Genomic DNA, 23,036 nt, shown 5'->3' with positions numbered 1-23,036 from the left:
AATGGGTGTGTCTGCCGCTCGCCTAGTAGCTTTGATGTCAAATTTTGTCGCAGTCGCCAGGAGTCGTCCCATTGTTATTTTGAACTTCTTGGTCTACATCGTTAGGACACCCTGGTCTGTTGCAGCCCAAACTTTGGTAAAGAATATCTGACATACCGTTACTGTGTCAATTTATTAGTGTGTGAACGAATACTAGCTTCATTTTAAAGAGCGGTAGGATATATCACGTCTCGATTCCCGCAATATCAAGAAAAGTGCAAGGTGCGCTGTCGCCTCAATGCAATAATTCGTCTACATCACACTCAAATGTGCTGCTTCAGAGATGTATTTTATCATCGATCCCAACTTATTTTCACCAAGAGGTGAGTTACAGACCCACACTTTATCTGTGTATTAAAATTCGGTATTCTTTCTTTGAAACAAAGCGGACTGTTTCGGTTTTTCGCGAGGGTCTATGGTACGTTCAAATGCAGCGAGTGGGAAATTTTCGAAAATGCTGATTTAGGGGCCCGTTTTACCACTGCTATCAGTGCTAAAACAGTATTTTAGCATCGGTGGAATGAGCTCTCGTCCAATCAGAATGGCGCATGGTAGCATGATATAATATAATAAGGTTTGTAAACTTCCTGATAGGATCAAAATAAACAATATTATTGTATGTATATTAATCATTCGTCAAAAAGTATCAAGAATAAATGAACAATTAACTGTGTTATACTCAAAACAATTTTACAAACGTTTTAACTGAAAGTGTTTAACTGCTTTTAAAAAAAGAAAAATGAAAGGTTGCATAAGCTGGATATGTGTTCAGTGACGTGCATGTGTGAAGACATGGATATTTTCACGTAGTTAAACGTTAAAAATGGCTAGATTTTACAAGATTGTGAGTGGATGTTTTTATATTTTGAAAAAAAGAAAATTGAGTCTACTAGTCATAACAAATTTGCTTTGAAGCAACCTCTGTGAAACAAAATTGCTGCCAGGGTGGGTAAAAACATTGCGGCCATACCCATTTCCTCCAGTCCCCCCCCCCCCCCACTCCCGAAATCAAATAGACTGGCCCTAAGTGCAAGTGAGATCACACGGTATAATACTTGTCTTGAGTCTAAGAACAGCGTCTGTATTACAGATGCGCGCTGTATCCACGAACATATGCATGGTCAGTAAAAACTTGAACATTTCCTGCCTGATTTTGTTTGAACGTCCTCTCAGCATCTTCCAGACAAACAAAACGCAAATCGCACAGGTCCGATCCCACGCTTATCTTACTAGCATAGACAGTAATTCAGACATAGTTGCTGCATGCAGCATATATGTGGACGATATGGACGATAATTTCATACAACTGCAAATACCCTATTAAAAATCAATATCACCACACACTCAAGCAATATTTGCAAACGAGACCTCCAGTTTCCATCAGTTGCAGTGCTCAGTCATATCAGTTTCTTCCAGTTTCGGCAGTTATTTCAAGATGGTGGCAAATAAAGTTGTCTATGTTGATACCAATCTGTTTACAGGCGTCAATGACATATCTTTAACGTCCTCTGCCTTGTTACTGTCAGAAACCCTCAGTGAATAACTAGAAGAAACCGAGAGAAAAAAGGAACATAATATATTTCGATTAATAATATTTACTTTATGATACATTTTTGTATAATCACATTAGAAGACTAAACTGCAATATCAATAGTGAAAATGGATCTCAAATTGGTAAGTGACAATGTCTTTACATAAACATTTTCAAACATGTTAGTTTCATACAAATAGTCAATACGAGGCCTTGAAATTAAGTATCACACGAAGCTTTTCCTCATCTGCGAGGAGAACACTGCATAATTAACATTATTGTATTAAGGGAATATTACTTGTAGAGTACCCTTTGACCAATTTTCTGTTCGTTTTCTTCTTTGTTTCTTGTTCTACTCCAAAAGGCATGCTAGAAATTAAAAAGGGATTCTGTTCGGAAAAATACTCTGTATATGTGTACAGATCGTAATTATTGTTGTTAATGACAAATGCATTCTGGTCCGGATTTGAATTCAATTTTGAACGATAGAAATGCTGACTGTACACATATGGCTGTGCTAGACTTTTCACCACGCTTCAGGGAGTTGGACAAGAAACTCCAGTAAATACACCACACAAAACCACGAGACTTTTCAGCACGCTTGAGGGAGTAGAACAAGAAACTGCAGTAGATACACCACACAAAACCACAACAAAATCAACCCAAAGTTACAGCTCCTCTTGGAGTAAAGTCACACTCAGGTCATATTGCCAATCCTCACCCATAAATCTGAGTTATTATTCAAAGGCTAGATTGTGTATGCTGTTCCATTTGTGTGCTATTAAAGGTGACCCATTGAGTCTTCCACTGTTGCAGTACCAATGTATGGAAAGGGGTCTCACAAGTTGCTTTCTGTGCGGTTTTCATTTATATATTTACGGCGGTCATATTTGAATTGCAAAGCAGACATTATTTAGTTGTTAAAATCGAAGTTGTGCGTTTGAAACCAAATTCAAAATGTTCTGTGATCACGCTTCAGTAAGGTTTTTTAATAGGTTAGGCTTACACTTCATCCCAAACTATCTTATCGAAAAATATGCAAAGAGATACAACTATACGTAATGGGGCTTTAACTATGTGTTCATAATTTGTACGAGCTCAAATGTGTACAACTGTCATAACATAAAGGAAAGAAGCTGGATCTGACGACGAGTGCTGATGTATAACTGGAACTTATTTATTGAATACGGAACCATGACTACGCCTAGCGGCGGAGTCAACGATACATGAATCTGCCTGTGTGCCAGTCGGACCAAGTTAGTTTGTCCATAGACAGTGGAGGGGGGAACCCTCCACTGTCTATGGTTTGTCCTCTGTTGAGTCTTGGTCACTCCACAGAGGAGGAGTGACCGTTGTCCAAGTTCTCCAGTTTCTGAGTGAATGTCCTGTCTCGGTCACTCCACAAGAGAGTGACCGTGGTTATCGGTCCTCGAGTTCTCCCCTTTCCTCTGAGTTAGTGTGTCTATTTATACAGTATCTTGGCTATGTCGGATGCCGACGCCATAAAGAATATAATAAGACAATACTTTGATTTACCGACATTAGAAAAGATTACAACAGTAGAAATTATCACATGCCCGTGCGTGGCTTGCTACAATTCTTTTGTTTCAAACCCACGCCATGAATAAATTAAAATGATAACAACGGCTCAATATTACGATTGGTTGAAACACAATAGAACATGGGGGTAGTACGCAGAATACCTCCATGAGAAAAATAAGTTACTGGGTATTCTTTTAAATGTGTAAATGAGCGAGATCATGTCGTCGATACTGTGCTGGTATTGGCGCCAGCATTGTTAGAGTCCAAACAAAGAAACGTCAGCTTGATCACTTGCGTCCCAGAACGCTAATGTATTTTGAGCGTGAAATATTACTATTCTGTGCGCCAATTTGGAAGATTATGACACAACAGTGCAGCATTTTGCTAGTATGAAAAATTATTTAGTGGCTTCCAATGTTATCCATAGTTTCCAAAGAACTGATCTAGCTTGTACATAACCATTCCTATGTAGTTTAATTCTGAAATGGAAACTTTACGTTTATTTGAGAGATACGTATGACTTGACAACTCTGAACTCTATCAGTGGTATGGTTGCAAACGTCATCAACTTTCATGACATCGTCGACCGGTGCACTATGAGGATTGTTGGCGAAGTAAACAGTTTAATAGCAACATCAACGTTTTCTTCATCATACTACGTATACAGTCAGTGACAGGGTAAAGCGGATCCACTTGTTTAAGCATAAAAGGGCAAAGTTTCCAATTAAAGGAAAAAATTACATGCTATTTGCTATTTGAAATTCAAAATGGCTGCTACACCCCTGTTAACACTTTGGAAAAAAATACAAAAATAATGCAAAATTTGATAAAATAAGATAAAACCGAGATGATGAAACCCACATGAGTTTACATTAGCAGAAGACCAGAAACTAGGAATTGTGCAACTGTATGTCCGGAAAAACTGTCCCGAGCTGTTGGTTTCCTTATTGCTGGGGTTCGCGTTCGAACACTCGTCCGGAATTGTAAGTAAGGCATGCTAATCGTTTTTGGGAGATGCTGGAATTTAGTTGACATAAATAGAAACGAAACGTTTGCGAAATTACTGAAGTTACGTCACCGTGTTAATTGAAAGAATATACTAATTAAACATTGACATTGTTTTGTGGTATTTTCGTAATAACCTTATTATTATACATCTTACATTCGTGACTGGGGCATCAAATTGTCAGAGTAGTGACCGTTTTCGTGCAATGTTAACAATTTTTCTTCCGATCTGTAGCGCAAGTGTGGAACGCTATCTCGGACGCGCTTCTGCAAGTTCTGGATAGTGTGTACAGAGCGCGCGCGACACATGTTCTGGCACTCGTCCAACAAGTCCCTTGAAACCGTTCAACAGTGAACGTGCAGATACAGCCGCAGGGGATGGGGCGCCTTGAAACCGTACGTGTTACGGGCGTTCCGTACGGCTTTTTTGGTACACGCAAAATTCTATTGTTCTCGATGGTAGATGTATAATAATTTACAGTAAGGGCGACCTTTATAAAATTGAATTGAAGCAACCAGCGCAGAGCCTAACATTTCGTCAAAGTTGCCGGACTGTTCTGAACGAAGTCTTCGGGGAATCCCAACCAGTTTCCTTCTGTAAAGATGACGCTTCACATGGTTACAAGATACCGTCCTCTGGGTTTCCTGTTTTGTGTGTGTTTTCTCATAGCGCGCTCCTTCGCTGAGGAAGACAGTCCGGAACCAGGTATGCATAAGGTTTGAAACTCCAAAGTTTCACACACAGAGTACCTAATTAATGAGTATACAATAATTATTTGCCAAAACGATGGACTATTGTCAGTGTGGTAGTTGTGCTGAGCTTCGTTTAAAAAAGTTACATGCTCGAAAATCCGTCCGGGGGGGGGGGGGGGGGACTGCATGCGTATCACCAAAACTTCAGGAAAACCTGTTCTTTTTTGACACGGGGCCACGTTACGAAGTTTGACCTAACCATATGTGTGTGTGTAAGGTGGGGGTCCTTGGTTTGTGCGTATACATGTACAATAAGATAAATTTGGGTAATACTTGTAATGTGATCACAGAGTCATCTTAATGGACCTTATCATATACCCATGACCGTATCCGTGTCTCCTCTGACGCGTCGTGACGTGGAACGTAAAATATCAGTCTGATACGGCACGTTATACGTCATCAATTGTTGTTATTTCCGATTTTGATGTTATGATGTTCATCTTGCATTCAATCAAAATTTACCGATATAAAACGAAATATATTACTTAGTACATATGAATTTAACGTTCCTTTATTTCAGATCTAAAGAGAGTTAAAGGACAGGTTGTTGTAGAAAATTAAAAGTTGATGTTTACAATCTGTTGTATTTCGCGCTACTTCGTCGTTCCTGTTCACGTCAGCCATGTTTCAGCAAGAGTTATTAAAGTGAATTCAAACTTACAATATTGTCCGTGTAATAATTATCCACCAGAACACCGGGACGGTGACCAGAATTAGTAAATTGGCTCCATTCCTTTTCTGAACTGCGGTAAATTGCGCTGAAATAATCCTGTTTAGAACGTATACACTCGACACGATGCGATCGGCGACTTGATCAGCTGTTGTAAACAAACATGTATCAATGCGCTCAGACCAGCGGAAGAATATAAAAACATAGTCCCTTCGAAAGACTGACAAAAACTAATAAAATTTCTTTATTTTTAATTACCTTTTACATAAATATACGGTCATGGGCATATGATAAATCGGTTATCCCACGATATCAGCGCTTGGTTGGGACGTATTGCCACTCGTGAGGGTGCGCGCCGCATCACACTCGTCTTCGACTCGTGTGATGCGGCTCGCACCCTCACTCGTGGCAATACGTCCCAACCAAGCGCTGATATCGTGGGATAACCTCATAGTGTTGTGCAATTATATAGGCAGTCACTTCATAAAGTCCTTAAAAAACGCAGGAAAGACATTGCTGGAGATATCCATATGGATTTTTTTGTATATGTATGTGTATGCGTTCTTTTTGAAACAGATTATTTGTTAACTAGCGATCTGTACTGCTTTCTATTGAAGTTTGTACATCTTGGTTGAAGGCCATTAGTTCTTAATAAACAAAATATATATATCTATCATAAATCCCTTAACATCAGGCTGTCGATGCTTAAATAGTCGAAAACATTACATAATTCTTCTCCAAGAGTAAATGAGTCAATATTTTTGCACTTTGTTGGTCATAGAAGAATACGGGATTTACATCAAATATATTAATGATAATCAGGATACCAACATATAAGATATGATAGCGTGAACTATGCCATTAATATTTTTATTAATATTTGTTCGATTTTGAAAGCTGGATCAAGTGAAGGAACGGTTGGTACGTCAAACGTCCTGCACTTTGGAGCTATGATATTCTGTGCAACAGGAAGAAACCCATTGGATTACAATGGCTATGGCTGTTACTGCGGCTTTGGTGGAGGTGGCAAGGCAGTGGATGCTGTAGACAGGTAAGCGTACAAAAAGTCTTAACCGTGCAAGTTACATTTGGAGAACTAGGCTTGTCTGTACTGATGTGAAAACCCTGCACTCTTCCGCGATCAAGAAGTTCATTGTCGTATCCAGAGAGTTCCTGAAATTTCATGTACGGAGAGCTGACAGATATTTGGATTCCCAAATCGCTACACTGCTCTTTGTATTGGCCTGCTACTTGTGTGAACTCTCTCGGAAGCGTGTTGAGCGAATGAAGTTGTCACTGTTTTTTGCTTTTTAAAATTCAATTTTTCTCGATAGATAATTTATCGTGGCCATTTTGTATTTCAAATGTCAGTAGCTTTCAGATAATTTTTCCCTTGAGTGAAAAATTAGCACTAGGAACCCTGATATCTAGCCCACATTGTTAATAATGAATCGTTAATTGTTTCCTTGCTATTTTGGGTTAAAGTAAAAACCTTTTAGTTTTGAGGGTCGTAGTACCTGAATACCACGCAACTGTGCCGCAAATAGGTTCGGCTTGGTGGTTTATGACGACAAAAGAAAACACACCATGCAAACTCAAATGCTCTTATACTGTTTTCCACGTAATAAAAATTTAAATGATTTAAATGATGGACACGGGTTTAAGATTATATGGCAACTTGTTTCTTAAATTACATTATCAGTCGCATGCCTTACGTCCTGTGCAGGGTAATTGACAGTCTGTTCACTTTTTATCATTATACCAAAGTAAAGCGATTTTCGAAAGATGTTCTTTGTTTCGTAGCAGTTTTGCCATTTTGAAATATAAACACGATTGGAACTCCTTTCGGAGAATAGGATCTTTTGATTGCTCAAATTCAACAGAAGTGTTAGGTGAATTATAGCTGAAAATTGCCATATTACAAATTACCAAAACACAAGTGAATTGCAAAAAAGTAGATGAGCTCAAATTTGCTGATTAAACCAACATTACTACAATATCCTGTACTCCCAAATTAGTTCATATTGTGTTTATAACATTATCAGAAAGTCAGAAGGCAAAGCAAAAGAAAGTCACCTTGACGTTTTTGTTTTCGATACTTCTAAAGTTGCTGTGAGGTGCACGACAACTGCTACGGCGATGCCATCAAAGAATCAGGATGTCCGTCATGGTATCCCTACGTTGCTTCATACAATGCCGTGTGTGTTGCTTGCTGTAAGTAAACATATGTTACTCCAGTCCTTTCCTTGTGTGAGCACTTAGAAATACCAACCCTCAGACCATTTGAGATTCGGACACTAAAGATTCCTGCATCCAACACTTTTTAAAAGGGTTAGTGATAGGGTCAGAACATATGTGCGACGGGTAAATAATCTAATGATTCAATTTCTTTTGACGCATTAGAACACAATTCTATAACTTTAAATCATTTGTTTGACATCTTTTTTATCGTATCTTGGTGGATATCTTGGTGACTGTCAGGTCAAAGGTGTCGTTCACAAGGCCAAAGTGTCAACGGGAGTCAACAAGGAGAAGGTTTACATCGGCCTCACTGATAACACCTTTAAGACGCGCTTCGCTAATCACATGCAATCGTTCCGTAACAAATAGTATGAGAACAGCACTGAACTATCAAAATTTATTTGGTATCTTAAAGGCATGGTCAGATTGTCTTGCCAGGAAATTTACTTACTAGATTACAATTTCAATGGAAATCAAAAGGCTATGACACCCTCATAATGTTCGTACAGACAAGAACAAACTCGATCCCTGGGATTGACCAAGTCGTTAACGTGTCATAGTCAACTATTCATAAAAGCATAGAGTTACTCTAACATAAGCCAGCGATGTAATCTTTGTATATCAGAAAAAACTGCGCATTATCAATGCTGACAAATATACGCTGTTAAACAAACGCTCTGATTTGGTTTCAAAATTTCGCCACCAAAACAAATGTTATTTATCTAATTTCAACGCCACCTATGAAAAGTCCCAACCATATAAAAGGGAGTGTTGGTCTATGGGCTGACGACATTTTAGTTTTCTCTGAAGATTGCAGGATGCATGAAACTTAAGTAATAGATATTATTATATCATCACTTTGTACTTGAAGTAATTTGTGTTGTTATATGGTTATTACCAACTCGTTTAAAATAAAATCATGGTCGACACGATCTGAAATGTTTCTGGTGAAAGTAATAAACACTATTTTACTTTAAGTTTGATGGAAAACAATGTTGGTTTTATCCTTTTAAATATCGGTGTCTTTTTCAGTCCAAAAGGTGAATGAATCAAGAATTTTGTACACAAAAATTTGTTCAATAATAAATTCACTGACGGCACCCCATTTACGAGTTACCTTTCGCGTTTTTGTTCTCCTCAAACTCGAATATCATGTTTTCCGTCCTTAAATTATCAAAAAAGTTAAAAATTGCGTTAAACGATTGCGACCCGACTCAAATGTTCAACCTCTAACGTTTTTCCTCTTTGTCAACGACACAGTGCCCAGTTGGAGTTACGGTTTCCACCCTCTAAGAGAATGCAAGCACGCCATCTGCAAGTGTGATTCCGCTGCCGCGAAGTGCTTTGCTGGGAACACTTACAACAAGAGTTACAAAGACTACGATAAGAAGAAAAACTGTTAAAATCCAACATACAAATGCCCATGCTTTGAAATTCCTATGCCGTTACTAATTAATAATGCGGGATTCCAGCGTGGCGTTCTGAATTGATTTCAGCAATCTTTTGATGCCTTTCCTGTGTAACTCTCAAACTTATGGCCTTAATTCTCAAGCAACAATAATAAAATGTTTGCAAATTAGCTTGCTACATTATTTGCGAGCAATAAAAATGTTTTGTGTGTTGCGTTCATTCATTAATCGTCAGAGAGGCTGTGTGCCTAGCTACAATGTGTGTACATGTGTGTACATGTGTGTGGGAGAGAGAGAGAGAGAGAGAGAGAGAGAGAGAGAGAGAGAGAGAGAGAGAGAGAGAGAGAGATTTTGATACAGGGGAAAATAGATAGGTATTGTATGATCTTTAGATTGAAAGTCTATCTATTCAGCGGATTAAATTTATCCTTTAGGCTTGTTTATCGGGCAAGGATATTGTCTCCCGGGGCAAACACACATTTTAAAGTGAATGGATAGGTTTTTTCTCGTTTGTTTAATGGCTTTGAAAGGATTACGCTGTCACGGCATACGCGTGTTCCATTTACTATGCAGCAGTTTAATTTGTCGTCAACGAAAAGTCTCTGCCGCTGCACAACAGGTCAGACGATAATAAAAGTTGTTCACCCGTATCATCTGCAACTAATGCTGGTGGATTGGAAGGATGTTGTTATGCTATTCTGAAATGTGCTCTGTAGGATTTCGGTGTGAGTCTGCTTTGAAATTTGTTTAAATAATTTCATGGTACCAGGCTCTCAACTCCTGCAGCTAATTTTAACCAATATTCAAAATATTTATTTATTTCTGTTGCTGCTATGTTTCCTTTCAGATTTTTATCTGGCCTCATTTCTGGAATATTAATCATATCACAGTTTGTTCAGTGAGTGGTTTTGCTACCGGTAATTGATGTCGGCGTCTTTATTGTAGTGTGAGAGATACCAGAAATCAAAACGTGCAAGGCCAAAGCCTGCTTGTTGGGGGGTGGGGGGGGGGGGGTGGAATCAGGTTATCCATCTTTTTATGTCATTTCACTGTGCAATCGTCCTGGTGTATTCTGGGGGGGAAATGGCAACACAGGAGAAATAGTCAATACAGATGACACTTCACACTAGCAACTAGTGACTTGGGAGTCAATCGAGTTTTGAAAAGAGTAAAGCTATAGGTCCATGAGAAGACCATGTAGTGTCATACAAACGTTTGTATCCACTAGGCCAATAAAATAATTTGTTTCCTGTCCTTGATATTTGGCACAAATTAAGCAGGTTCCTTTTTTGTCAAAATAAATCCATATCAGACACTGCAACAGGTACTGCTTCTTTGATTCTTACACTGCCCACCCGCCCACTCGTAAAATTTTTCGGCATATCACGTGTACAAAGGGAAGTCAACTCAGCGCAGTCTGTCATTCTACTGAAATGCTAATGTGCATCATTTAGAAGGTTGTTTGTTGACTGTTTGTGAACACTGTGCTGTGGTGGGGATTTGTCCAAGGCAAAATAGGAAAAAATATGACAGGCTTGTCTCAAACTGATGCAGGTGGATCACAAGAGATATAAATCTAATTTTATTGTCTAATCTTCACACAAGTCTGACAAATTTTCACCTCAAGCACAGTGGATATGCAAACTTAAGTGGGATGCGAGGGACAAAGTCACCATCTCTTGGTCACCGAAAAATGCTAAACTGTCAGTCTCCCTCCTTGCTTGTTGACATGAGGAATGGTGCCCCAATGACATGGTCGTGATATACACCAGTAATTATGTCATCAGCATATTACATATTGATAAATTCAACATGTTTCAGTACGCAGAACAACATCAATAACTCCTCACATATTAAAACAACAATGAACAAAATGATTGAAAAGGCAGCAATATTTCCCTCTGAAGTAGACTTTCGACAGTCCCTTGCGTACCTGTTCTGTCTCTCTTTGGTATAGTCTTTCGCAAATACGACGTAGGGGAATCGTAAGCAAAAGTATACATTGAAACAAGGGACTTTTCTCTTCTCTGTTAGGAGTGGACCATTTGATATTCTGGGGGGCTTGGAAGATTTGGGGGAAAAAAAGATGCCAGGTGGAGTTGCTCGAAAAAAAATCTGGCTTTAAGTGGCTGATGGAAAAACAATTATGGACCATTGCGACTCGGAAAAAAATCTTGGCAATTGTTCGATGCACACTGCAGCATCAATAAAAATCAAGCAGTAGCTCTGGAGTTTTATAAAGCATAAACCATTTCAAGCTTGAGGAACAATAACTTAGAATTTATTAAACGAGGAACTGAAATAAATACACAAACAAAAACACTGAAAAATTGTCAAAAGTTACAGCTACTATCACTGTAGCTTTCAGCAACTGAAAACAAGAACTCGTCTGGAACAAAACCAATAAATATTTGTCAAAAAATAAAGCAAACACCAAAACTTTAATGAAGTCTCAAGGACACTGTGCTCTTTTGGTTTGAATTGGTAATAGTACATACAAGTTCTAATACTGATTGATTTAGCAGACATCTGGTCAGCCAGGGAGCAATATGTCATATGGAAAAGTTCAATCATCAGTATTTTGTATGAAGTCACACAATCATTGTTCCTTTTCAACTATAGTGTCAACAATGTCATTCAATATTTCTTTTGCAATCATCTCTTCTGATGACACCAGTGATGTTCTCAGAAAAGTTTTCACTGTAAGTTTGTTAATGCTTAATGTAGAACTCAGTAATCAGGTTGTTTGATTTGTATTTTCAGTGTGTTACCCATGGTATAAATAAGATCTATAAACTGATATTTTTGTAAAGTGAATCAAAAATGTACATGTATTTACATATCTTTATTTAGTTTCTTGAATATAGTCTGTGTGCGATAGAACAGCATCTTGTTACTGGGTGTGAAAAACCAAGCAAACAAACATTGCACCGAAATTTGGTAAAAAATATATATATCTCGAAGAAGGAAAGTGAAAAAAAAAGTTGCCAGTATATGCCCTGTAGAAAAAAAATAATTCATGGTGAAGCAGGTGGGAAAAAAAATATGGCTCTCCACCAATCTTCCAAGCCCCCCCCCCAGGATATCAAATGGTCCACCCCTTACAAGACTTTGGTTGTATTAAGGTAATATGCACCTCGAAAGTGAAAGACTTAAACTTTTGCTCTAACTTTCCTCAAGGGATCTTTCAATCATTCTCTTTCAAAATCAAGAATAAAAATAGGGGTCACCGTGCAAATTTGGTACTAGAGAAACAAATTACCCAAGATTTACCGATGTTAGAAATTCAAAATGGCCGCCATCCCTGTGTTAGCTCTATGGAGAAAAATAAAAAATTTTCGATTTCGAAAAAACTAAGCCGCTGAAAAGTTTTCTTTCACCAAGAGCTTTAAAATGAACCCCCACATGTGGTATATCAGAAGAGAATTGTAAAAGTTGAGAGTCCGAATGTCTGTCCCCGAGGTGCGTTCTACCTTAATTATTATGATATATGACGTCGAGAACAGAGTGACAGAGTGAGAACAGAGTGACTGATCATGAATGTGTACTTGTATTCTGCTGCTGCACTAACCGACTGCACTGTGTTATATATGCAATGCTACCAGTGTCAGAATAACCTGAGAATATTTTTTATTTTATTTTTTATTTTATTTGATACACAGATCAACGGGCAAACCCACTAACAGATCTGCGAAACAAAAAAGTCACACAATCACAAGACAAATGTACAAGACAACCATAAAAGTAGCACGATACATTAAATTGAAAAAAAAAAAACATACACGAATCAAAAAGGAGAACTGTTAAAATGACTGGATAAAATAGTTTTAAAACTACACAGCGTAGAAAAAATATCTATATTACATTTAAAAGAGATATCATTAAAAACAGACATGCATCTGGGCACTGTCGAGAATTTTCTGCAATTAACAGAACACAAGTCTGGTTTAAAAAGGGGTTTCCTGCGTAAATTTCTACTGGGGGCATAAAAGCAGATTTGATTTAGAATATCTGGAGCATCATAATGTGAATGAATTATTTTGTACAAAAAGCACATGTCAAGTCTACAAAAGAGATTGAAATCAACAAACAAATAAATCTCATTATAAAGCGGTAACACTGTATTAATAGATATATGTCTATTTAAGTTTTTACATTTTGTCTCAAATTTTACTACAAAACAAAGCAACTGGTAAGGCCAAAGTAATTAAATTCTTTTTTTGCGTCCACTCAAAATGGAAAAGGTACACGTCTAAGCGGCTGAAAAACACACACAAGAAAATGAACACAATGTAATTTGATTGCAGCAAATAAAAAAATTGTAACAAAATTTTAGTTCAGAAAAGCTAAGCGGTCATGTCCTAAAATTTCCTATTCAAATACATTGTGTGTGTTTTTCATGAAACCTTAAAAACCTACGCGGGTGGGGGCGCAAAACAAAGAATTTAATTACTTTGGCCTAAATGTCAAAGTCATATTACGTATAATAACTGATTCTCAGTACAGGGTGTAGAAAACGATATCGTCAAACTCCATTCCCACATCGCATTGGTTCGATGTAGGGCACACAAGCACTGGAAACTTAGTTAGGGAGCGTTCATCTACAATAAAGAGGACCGGAATTTTGACAGGATCATACTCAGAAAACCTGGCGAGGAGTCAAATTTGTAAATGAATTGTTTAGGTGAACACAAATGCTCAATATCCAAGTTCACCGGTTAAAAAAGGGACAGGAATACGACGACTGAAATAAGAGCTACCAATGAAATATAACCATTTAATACGGCTTAGAACTTTATTTTCAAAAATATTACTTGAAGTTGTTGGTACTCTTTTGTCTTAAAACTACGTGCTTCAAAGGAATAATTACATATGATAAAGTTTAGTGGGAAATGGCATTAAAGATTAAAAACATTCTGTGAAAGGTCATACAAATGAGATATTATTGATATGGACTGTGAACAGCCTGTGAAAGATCACTGTTTTTTGTGCATGACAATTTGAGAGAATTGCTAATTTTATTGCAAACACTTTTGAAAGTCCCTACATACTAAATGCCAACAGTGAAGATCAGAGAGGTCAGAGAAGCAGTGCCTTTGGTAAAGCGTTCCCAACGGATGTTTCAATATTGCAGGTACTGGTATGTGTGGCGTGTTTGAAGCTACAAGAAATGGACAATGTAATATCAACATCGTATATCAATGTTTTAAGATTACCAATACCTCAATTAGGGTCTAACCTGGTGTTCACAGGGCAGTGTATATCAGCCTTTACTTTTCCCCCGCACCTAGATTATTTCCAAATATAGTAAATCGTAATCTAATATATCATGGTAGAGACGCCACATGTCGCACTTTCGCACTTTTGTGTTTGTTTTAAGGGGGTTTTGTTAAAATAGGCGGGGTTTCCTGCAATCGCGCACTCTTGATATGACACTGCTATATGAAAAGTAATTGTACGTATTTGTTGACAATTGAATATAAAGACATAGTTTCCATACCATAGAGATTCATTTCCTACTCCCTAAAGGGAATAGTTAGTGTTCACTTCCAGTATCAACACAAACTGTATATGAATATAAACAATCATGAATTGCAGTACAGACTAGTACTGACTGTATGTAATACAGATTTTTGACAAGCCGAAAAGTACTTGATTTTACTGCGTGTAATGCAAATATGAAAATCTTTTAGATGTATGACGATTTTTTCTAAAAATGATGTTGAAATTCAACGCAGCCTGATTATAATTATGCGGGGTTCTTGAACAATTTTGATTAAATAGAGGAGGATTTGAAATTTTTTTGAAATTTTTTTAAGGTTTTGAGAATTGATTAAAAATTAAAATCTCAATCGCTATTGCTCTAGATGGCAGGGCTGTGTGTTACCGGCGTTATACGGCCGTGTGGTGGGAGGCCGTATAACGCCGGTAACACACAGCCCTGCTACGCAGAGCTAGCCCATCCCCCACTGGCCCCATGTATTTCTAAAATACATCCTTACGGTTTGCTGAGTATGCAGTGATGTGAAACATATTGCCTTTATCCAAAGCGCCCCCAACGGATGTTTCAAAGTTCAGTTGAAAGGTCAAAAGTAATATGTAAAGCGTAGTGAGTCAGAACTAGTGAATCGAATATTTCTCGTACTCGACACAGCTGGAGCCGCGGTTTTTCTGGAATGACTGTGGTTTTTACGGAATCTCAGATTTGAATTGTACGTCCTTGTGATTTTTACAGCTACATTCGTACTCTAAAGATAAAATCGGCGGAAATAATGAACAAGGACTGTCCTCTTTCGGATATGGAGCCCTGTGAAAGATCGAACTGCAATGGCGGCGGTGGCACTGGAAGTGCATTCAACAACAACTGTGGCGTTCCACAAGCCTGTCAAGGTATGATCCATGTAAAGCGGAGGGGAAACACCCGTATATACGGTATAGTACACAGTCGCTCGTGGTCGATACACAGTGGACGGCGCCTCTGACCATAGACCCTCTACTGTCTATGCTCTGACCCAATAAAGGGTTTTGTTTCAGGGTCACCGTCAAAGGGTTCTGTTTGCTGTGTAGCTGCAAAATTGTAGCGCTACGGTGAGGCGGTCGGTGATTTTTGGTTTTTGCGACTTCGCTCACCAGTAGCGCTACAAGGCCGATGGCCCTGGGGAGTATCATACAAGCGCACCCTCGCTGCAAAATTGTAGCGCTACGGTGAGGCGGTCGGTGAATTTTGGTTTTTGCGACCTCGCTCACCAGTAGACTGGTTTCAAAAACCAAAACTCACCGACCGCCTCACCGTAGAGCTACAATTTTGCAAGCTAAAGCGCACCCCACTATACCAGGCGTGTTGATGTGGAATGCAACATATTTTAATACTGCATTTGGGCGTACCGATTTATCATTCCTGAAGACTAAACAGTATACTGCACTAACTTTGTCATTTATGGGGTTTGAAATTTGTTCACACGACGATCGCGTTCCGAAACATTTCTGGGAGCCGTCATTACCAACTTCCGGTAATGGCGGTCCCACAAACACCGACGCCCCACGCTCAATGTTTTCAGGGAAGAGAATGTATATGATAGTGTAAAGACGTAGTCGTTAGTTTTGGCAATGTCTGTTTTCCAGAGTTAAGACTTACCAAGATTTCAAAGTTAGCTTCAGATAAGATGAATAGTTATCTTCTCTACTTTCCGTGTATGCATGAGCTCGTTTTTCATACACTATCACATACACAATCCATTTACATGTATTAGAATAGGACGTCCTAATAGCCTGTTCAATTCGAAAACGGGAACGGAGATTTCTCTGCAAGTTTTGTAAAATCGGGGCAGAAACTTTACAGAAGTATAATCGAACCTGAACCTCACTGAACGCAGCATCTTACACAACACAACTTGCTGATTTTTTTGTCGAAAACAGGGTAAATATTTACGGCAGCTACCACTGCTTTTGCTGTCAGCCATCTTGTTTTATGCCCTCAACATCAAAATATGTTCAAAGCTATCGTTTTAGATGACCGAACTTACGGATTCCATTCCAGCAACTATCGTTTCCCTAGCCAAGCTATCCTTCACGGTGTCAAAGATATCATTTTCATTCAATAGCTACACTTTCTTAGGTACCCCTGACTATGTTAAAAAGTTTTAATGTTTATAGGGATGTAATGAAAAAGGTGTGCCTAAAGTGCGATGATATTGTTAACATTTACTTAACAGAAAATTCCTTAACTAATCCAATAAAATCCATGAAAATGTTCAAGTTTTGTACAATATTACATTAAGTCATCAGTAACATCAAAAGCCTATCTCTCTCTGTCCCAAGAGTGCTTTATGGAGCCTTGTTCTTACTACCATACGCTACTGAACTGTTTTATATTCATCTTTCTACTAACAGATGCATCAATAATTGTACAGAGCATTATGCAAAACTGCTGTATAACATTGGAATACGGTTCCATGTCCAACCGAGAGAACAGCAATGAAGACCTGAATCCATGGCATGAGGGCAATCATATTGAACACCAATCTACATTACACAAAGATTCCTTCCATTTGATGCAGTGCCATTCTCATAATGGGGACAGCTATGATGGTGAAATCAGCACTGAGTGTGGTGAAAATTATGTGAGAAACAGCAATGATGGAGCGCATTGCTTGAACAACTCTGGGGCACAAGAAATTGAATGTGAAAAAAGTGTTGAGACCTACAAACACAACAAGGGGCTTGCAGTGAACCATCCTGATCTCACACCATTCCAACACAGTGAGTGCAGTGAAACATTAATTCAGAATGACAATCGTGAGACACATGTGTTGACCAACTCAAATATCAGACAGGAGTGTGGTAAAACATTCACAGACAAGAGCGGTCTCAAAAGTCATTGCTGAGCCATTCAGAGATGAGACCCCATCAATGTAGAGAGTGTGGTAAATCATTCAAAAGGAAGGCCCATGTACTCAACCATATGGTGATCCATTCTGGTGTCAGACCACATGAATGTACAGAGTGTGGTAAAACATTCACATGGAAGGGCTGTCTTATAAGGCACATGTTGACCCATACTGGTACAGAAAGCATGAATGTACAGAGTGTGGTCAAACATTCACGCAAAAGTTTAATCTTAATAGTCATATGTTAATTCATTCTGGTGTCAGACCACATGAATGTGCAGAGTGTGGTAAAACATTCACACAGAAGGGCAATCTTAAAATCCATATGTTAACCCATGCTGATATCAGACAGCATGAATGTACAAAGTGTGGTCAAACATTCACAGAAAGGGGCAGTCTTAAAACATATGTTGAGCCATTCTGGTGTCAGACCACATGAATGTGCAGAGTGTGGTAAAACATTCACAGATAAGTACAATCTTAAAAGGCACTTGCTGACTCATTCAGAGATCAGACCTCATAAATGTGGAGAGTGTGGTAAAACATTTAAAAGGAAGGATGAGGTACTCAACCATATGTTAATCCATTCTAGTGTCAGACCACATGAATGTAAAGATTGTGGTAAAACATTCACACTGAAGAGCAGTCTTAAAAAGCATATGTTGATCCATTCTGGTGTCTGACAGCATGAATGTGAAGAGTGTGGTCAAACGTTCATAAAGAAGGGCAGTCTTAGAAGGCACATGCAGACCCATTCATAGATCAGAACCCCTAAATGCAGGGAGTGAGGTTAAAAACATGTAAAAAAGAAAGAAAATGTATTCAACCATACATTATTCCATTCGGGTGTCAGACCATGTGAATGTACAGAGTGTGGTAAAACTTTCACACAGAATCATTGACCTGGAATGCATATGTTGACCCGTACTGGTACCAGCTAGCGTTATATATAAAGAGTGGTCAAACATTCACAGACAAGGGCAATCTTAAAAGTCATATGCTGATCGAGTCAGAGATCAGACTCCGTAAATACAGAGATTGTTGTAAAACATTTAAAAGGAAGGACGGTGTACTCAACCATATGTCTAACATATATCCATTCTGTTGTCAGACATATTCAGAGTGTGGTAAAACAATCACACACAAGGGCCATCTTAAAAGCCATATGCTGATCCATTCAGATGTCAGACAACATGAGTGTAAAAAAGTGTGGTCAAATATTCACATAGTTTTATTTTTAAAGGGCATGTGTTAACCCACTCAAAAATCGCATGAACACAGCAGCTCAAATATCTGATTGTATCAACACAAACAGCATGGTGAAAATTTACCTAAAATAGATTCTATTGGACATACCGGTATATTGATCAAATATAGTATCAGATCATACCATTGCAACAAGTGTCATACACCATTCAAACATGAGGGCAGTCTTAAGATACAAATGTTGACCATGCAAATGTAAGACCTCATGAATGCAAAGAATGGTGTACGTGTAAGACATGCATACAAAAGTTTCACATGTAAAAGTATCAATGTATTAAAACAGGTAAAAACAAAAATTATCAGAGAACAATCTTAGGGAGCATTCAGTTATTACGGCCGGGGACGGGTCGGCAAAATCCAGGGGGGGGGGGGTCACCTTATATTTGAAAACTGCAAAGGGGGTCATGTATTTTTCAAACAGCTCAGAGGGGGGTCACTTAATTTTCATAAGTATCCGTCCCGTCAAAAAGCAGTTTCAGTGTTCAGAAATATTTTGAGAGATGAAAATGATTCGCTGCATGATTTCATTCTCTGAAGTCATTAAACTGTAAATCTGAACAAAAGTATAATTATCTGTCACATGAACATCTTGACTAGGCAACTCTTAGGCTTGTCTTATGGTAAATTGAGCTCACTGAGGGCAATGAACAATTAATATTACTTACATATTTATAGAGATATTGCAAGTTTTGTCAGGCAAATTATTTAACACTTACCTGTGGACTACTAGTAACATGAAAAGTGAAATTATACTTTACGGTGAAATTACAATATCTCTTGTCAACATCTGAACTGTCAAATACCCTATTTGAATCAAGTACATTTGTATCAATTAACAAACATCTATAAAAGCACAAATTAATTTAGTCTAGCATTGTAAAAAAATTATTCATAGTTTTCTCATAGACTCCGATATATAGTGAATCAACTTTTTTGTGACATTCGAAAATCCAATTTCTTGCACACATATCCATTTGTAACCACCCTAGTCTAATCAAGTACATTAATATTAATATTCGAGAGTACATAAATACACAGATTACCTATTTTTGTAATTGAAAAAAAAGTATTCATAGTTTCCTCATAGACTCCCATGTATAGTGGACGGACATTTTCAGTGAAATTCCAAAATCAGATTTCTTGTACACATAATATGCATCTTTAACCATCATATTCTAATCAAGTACAATTATGTTAATTATTCAATGTCTGTATATGTACAAATATAGCAAGTTTTTCAATGAAAAAAAAATATTCACAATTTTATCATAGACTCCCATATATAGTGGATGAGCATTTTTGGTGAAATTCTAAAGTCAAATTTTCATGTCCACATACCAGTTGTAACAACCCTACTCCAATTAAGTACTTTTATGTCAATTATCAAATATCTATATATGAAGAGATATAGTTTTGTATTGAAAAAGTATTACATAGCTTTCTCATACATTACCATGTATAGTGAATCAACATCATCAACAGCTGATTATCAATTAAATCCAAATATCAAAATTGTGTACACAACACGCGTAAAAATATTGCGATCCACCTGTAATTTCTGTCCAATCCCTTTGAGGGGTAATTGCAAAATTATAGCAAGTCAGAAGGGGAAATTTGAACATTAAAAACACCTTGTGAGTTTGTAAGGAGGGTCATTTGATAAAATCTGAGAATCCTTAGGGGGGATTCTATCGCCCCCCCCCCCAAGAGTGGGGGACTGAGGAGAGATAAGCTGCCTTAAGATACACATGTTCATCTTGTTAAATATTAGGCTCTGCTTATAAAGGGTATGGGGAAATAATCCCAACAGTTAAACCATCGTGATATACTAGTACCTACTAGTAGATACACGCATTTGAATATCTCACCTCATGAAAAGAATTAGAACATATTAACTTAGGCAAACAATATCTAGATTGTTTCCAATGTGTTCCTGTCTTTGTTTCATGGTGTTACACATAAAAATAACGTAAGACGTCATTTTGTTCACAAATACTATCATAGGTGTTTTTATAGAATATGGCTGACAATATCTTCATCTTGGTGAAATAACACCAAAGCATTATAATAAATTGGCTCCACTGTATTCTTTGACAACACTGCAATGAAGAAGATTTTGTATGCTTGTGTCAGTTTTACCAATAAAATAACAGTAGCCCTTATGGGGCGCTGTTACAATAAATTGTTTGAAAAACATTTTGCCTAGTATTTCCATGTGACCGGTCGGTCATCGTCTGTTGATGTGTCAGCACTGAGAGGGGTAATTTTACTGACTGTATCTGCTAAAGTGCGGGTTGCGGGCTGCGGGTTTTAGAATTATGGCTAGATTTCTAATATATGTAATATGGCATTTAGTATATAAGAAATAAAACCTTTAGAAGGTGTCTATTATCAATAATCATGATCAGGTCTATCGTCGTATACAGTATCCCTTTTCCTGCCAAGTCCATATTTCAACATCAGGTCAAGATGGTTAAAATTAATGAAACACAACATATTCCATATTGTGTATTTTAACATAATACTGTACATTTGAAGGCTGTTGAAAACATATATGCTGTAAAATTGATTTTTTGGACTAAAGATGCTATAACAGACCATACCAAGTGGGTGAAAATACGTCATGTTTCTGAAAAAAAATCAAAATCTGCTAAACTAAAAGCGGCGATTCCGAGGACCAATTATTTGTTCCGAGCTGCCTGGCCATCACAAATAATTTGGGATCTGAAATCACTTTTCTTTCTTGCCATGGATGTGAGTGAGAAATAATACCAGACTGACAAAAAAATTCGCGCCTCGGAAATGTCGCCACTTATCGCGGAATGAAAATTGTTACATTTCTAGTATCAGGCCATTGGAAGTAAATTCTTTGTAATGCATCTATTCACAATTCGGTTCTAGGGCAACACATACAGAAAATTAAACAATGCCTACTTAAATGCAATGTGTAAGGAAAGATTTGACTTCAAAAAGCGTAGAAGTGTTGTGTATTTAAATGCCGTGTATTTTTCATGAAATCTTTAAAAAGAAAAAGACGTACAACAATGGACTTAGCTTACTTGCCGTTTCGGTTCAACCGAGGTCACGACCACAGAGAACGACATTCCGCTAACATTTTACGCGAGAATTTCAGCGGGAAAAACACGTCGGTGCGTTGACTTATTTTCAGGAATCGATCTAATAGGAATATTTTTGGATGAGTTTGTGTTCTGCAGCTCTCAATAAGTGTGTATCTCCTAATATCATGAACATATTCTATGACTTGCACCTGCAGCATGATAGTCGCTCCATATGCATTTGATCCAGCGTGACTATGAAAAGTTTCCTAGGACTATTATCGTGTTCACCACAATAAAATAATTTTAAACGGCATTGAAAACGATTCTGAAAATTGTGCTTTTATCGGCGGTTGAACTAATCTGAAGTGTGAGAAGGGCATGGCATTCTATGAAAAAGTAACAAATTATTAGGCGTGTCGAGTTTCAACGAACTGAAGTTCATCGCCCAGTTCATCTGTGCTGTCAACGATCCGAAACTTACTTTTAAACTATCCGTCCTAATCATTACATAAAAGTTAATATAGCGAGTTGTTGTGAAATCTGTCTTGTGTTCATATTATTACTCATCCGTGTTCAGTCATATCATTTCGAAAGCTTCGATCGGCAGTGCGCTGTGCAACGGCGAATGTTGGATGGGAAATGGACTATTCTGACGTTGGTGGTGCTTTACCAGATGTAAGCTAAAATAACGGCATTATTCAAGAAGTTCACGGCTTTTATTCCATAAACAAATATATCTAGATACTATTTTAGCATTTATTCTATCTACTAGCGAAAATGATACCAAAAATCACACATTTTTTCATGCCCGCAACCCGAAGCCCGCAACCCGCAGCCCGCAGCCGCATCCGCAAAATAGCGCATCCGTAATTTTACTGACTATAACCAGTCCATGTTGATATGTGTATATTCAAATCTTTAAAATATGTTTTTCAGGTTATCTTTCAAACCTTATGTGAAAATAAGACCCTCGAGAAAAACGTTTTTCTCGAGGGTCTATAGTGAAATCGAGGTCAAAGATCAGAATTACAGTCAACTCGCACATTTTTCAACCCGCCCGGAACCAACTCGCCCGATTCAAACTCGCCCGATACCAAATCGCCCGTTGTTTTGAGATAGGGTGTTGTAGATTCC

At 37.9% G+C, this 23,036-nt stretch overlaps 2 protein-coding genes across 2 annotated transcripts; both read left to right on the top strand.

The window, feature by feature from the left end:
• The first annotated feature begins 4,546 nt into the window (after positions 1-4,546).
• On the top strand, positions 4,547-9,390 carry LOC139119188 (acidic phospholipase A2 PA-3-like). Its single transcript, XM_070682865.1, has 4 exons — positions 4,547-4,823; positions 6,438-6,591; positions 7,648-7,754; positions 9,042-9,390. Exons 1-4 carry the CDS (start codon positions 4,721-4,723, stop codon positions 9,182-9,184), a joined length of 507 nt encoding a protein of 168 aa, XP_070538966.1. The 5' UTR covers positions 4,547-4,720; the 3' UTR covers positions 9,185-9,390.
• A 5,905-nt stretch (positions 9,391-15,295) lies between these two features.
• Positions 15,296-21,037, top strand: LOC139119266 (zinc finger protein 562-like). Its single transcript, XM_070682978.1, has 2 exons — positions 15,296-15,580; positions 17,081-21,037. The coding sequence occupies exons 1-2, from the start codon at positions 15,463-15,465 to the stop codon at positions 17,572-17,574; spliced, it is 612 nt and encodes a 203-aa protein (XP_070539079.1). The 5' UTR covers positions 15,296-15,462; the 3' UTR covers positions 17,575-21,037.
• The last annotated feature ends 1,999 nt before the right edge of the window (positions 21,038-23,036 follow it).

The sequence above is a fragment of the Ptychodera flava genome, chromosome 2 (assembly GCF_041260155.1).
Source record: "Ptychodera flava strain L36383 chromosome 2, AS_Pfla_20210202, whole genome shotgun sequence".
NCBI classification, from domain to species: Eukaryota; Metazoa; Hemichordata; class Enteropneusta; family Ptychoderidae; genus Ptychodera; species Ptychodera flava.
Note: the sequence above shows the minus strand (reverse complement) of the source record. Positions and strands in the feature narration are given on the sequence as shown.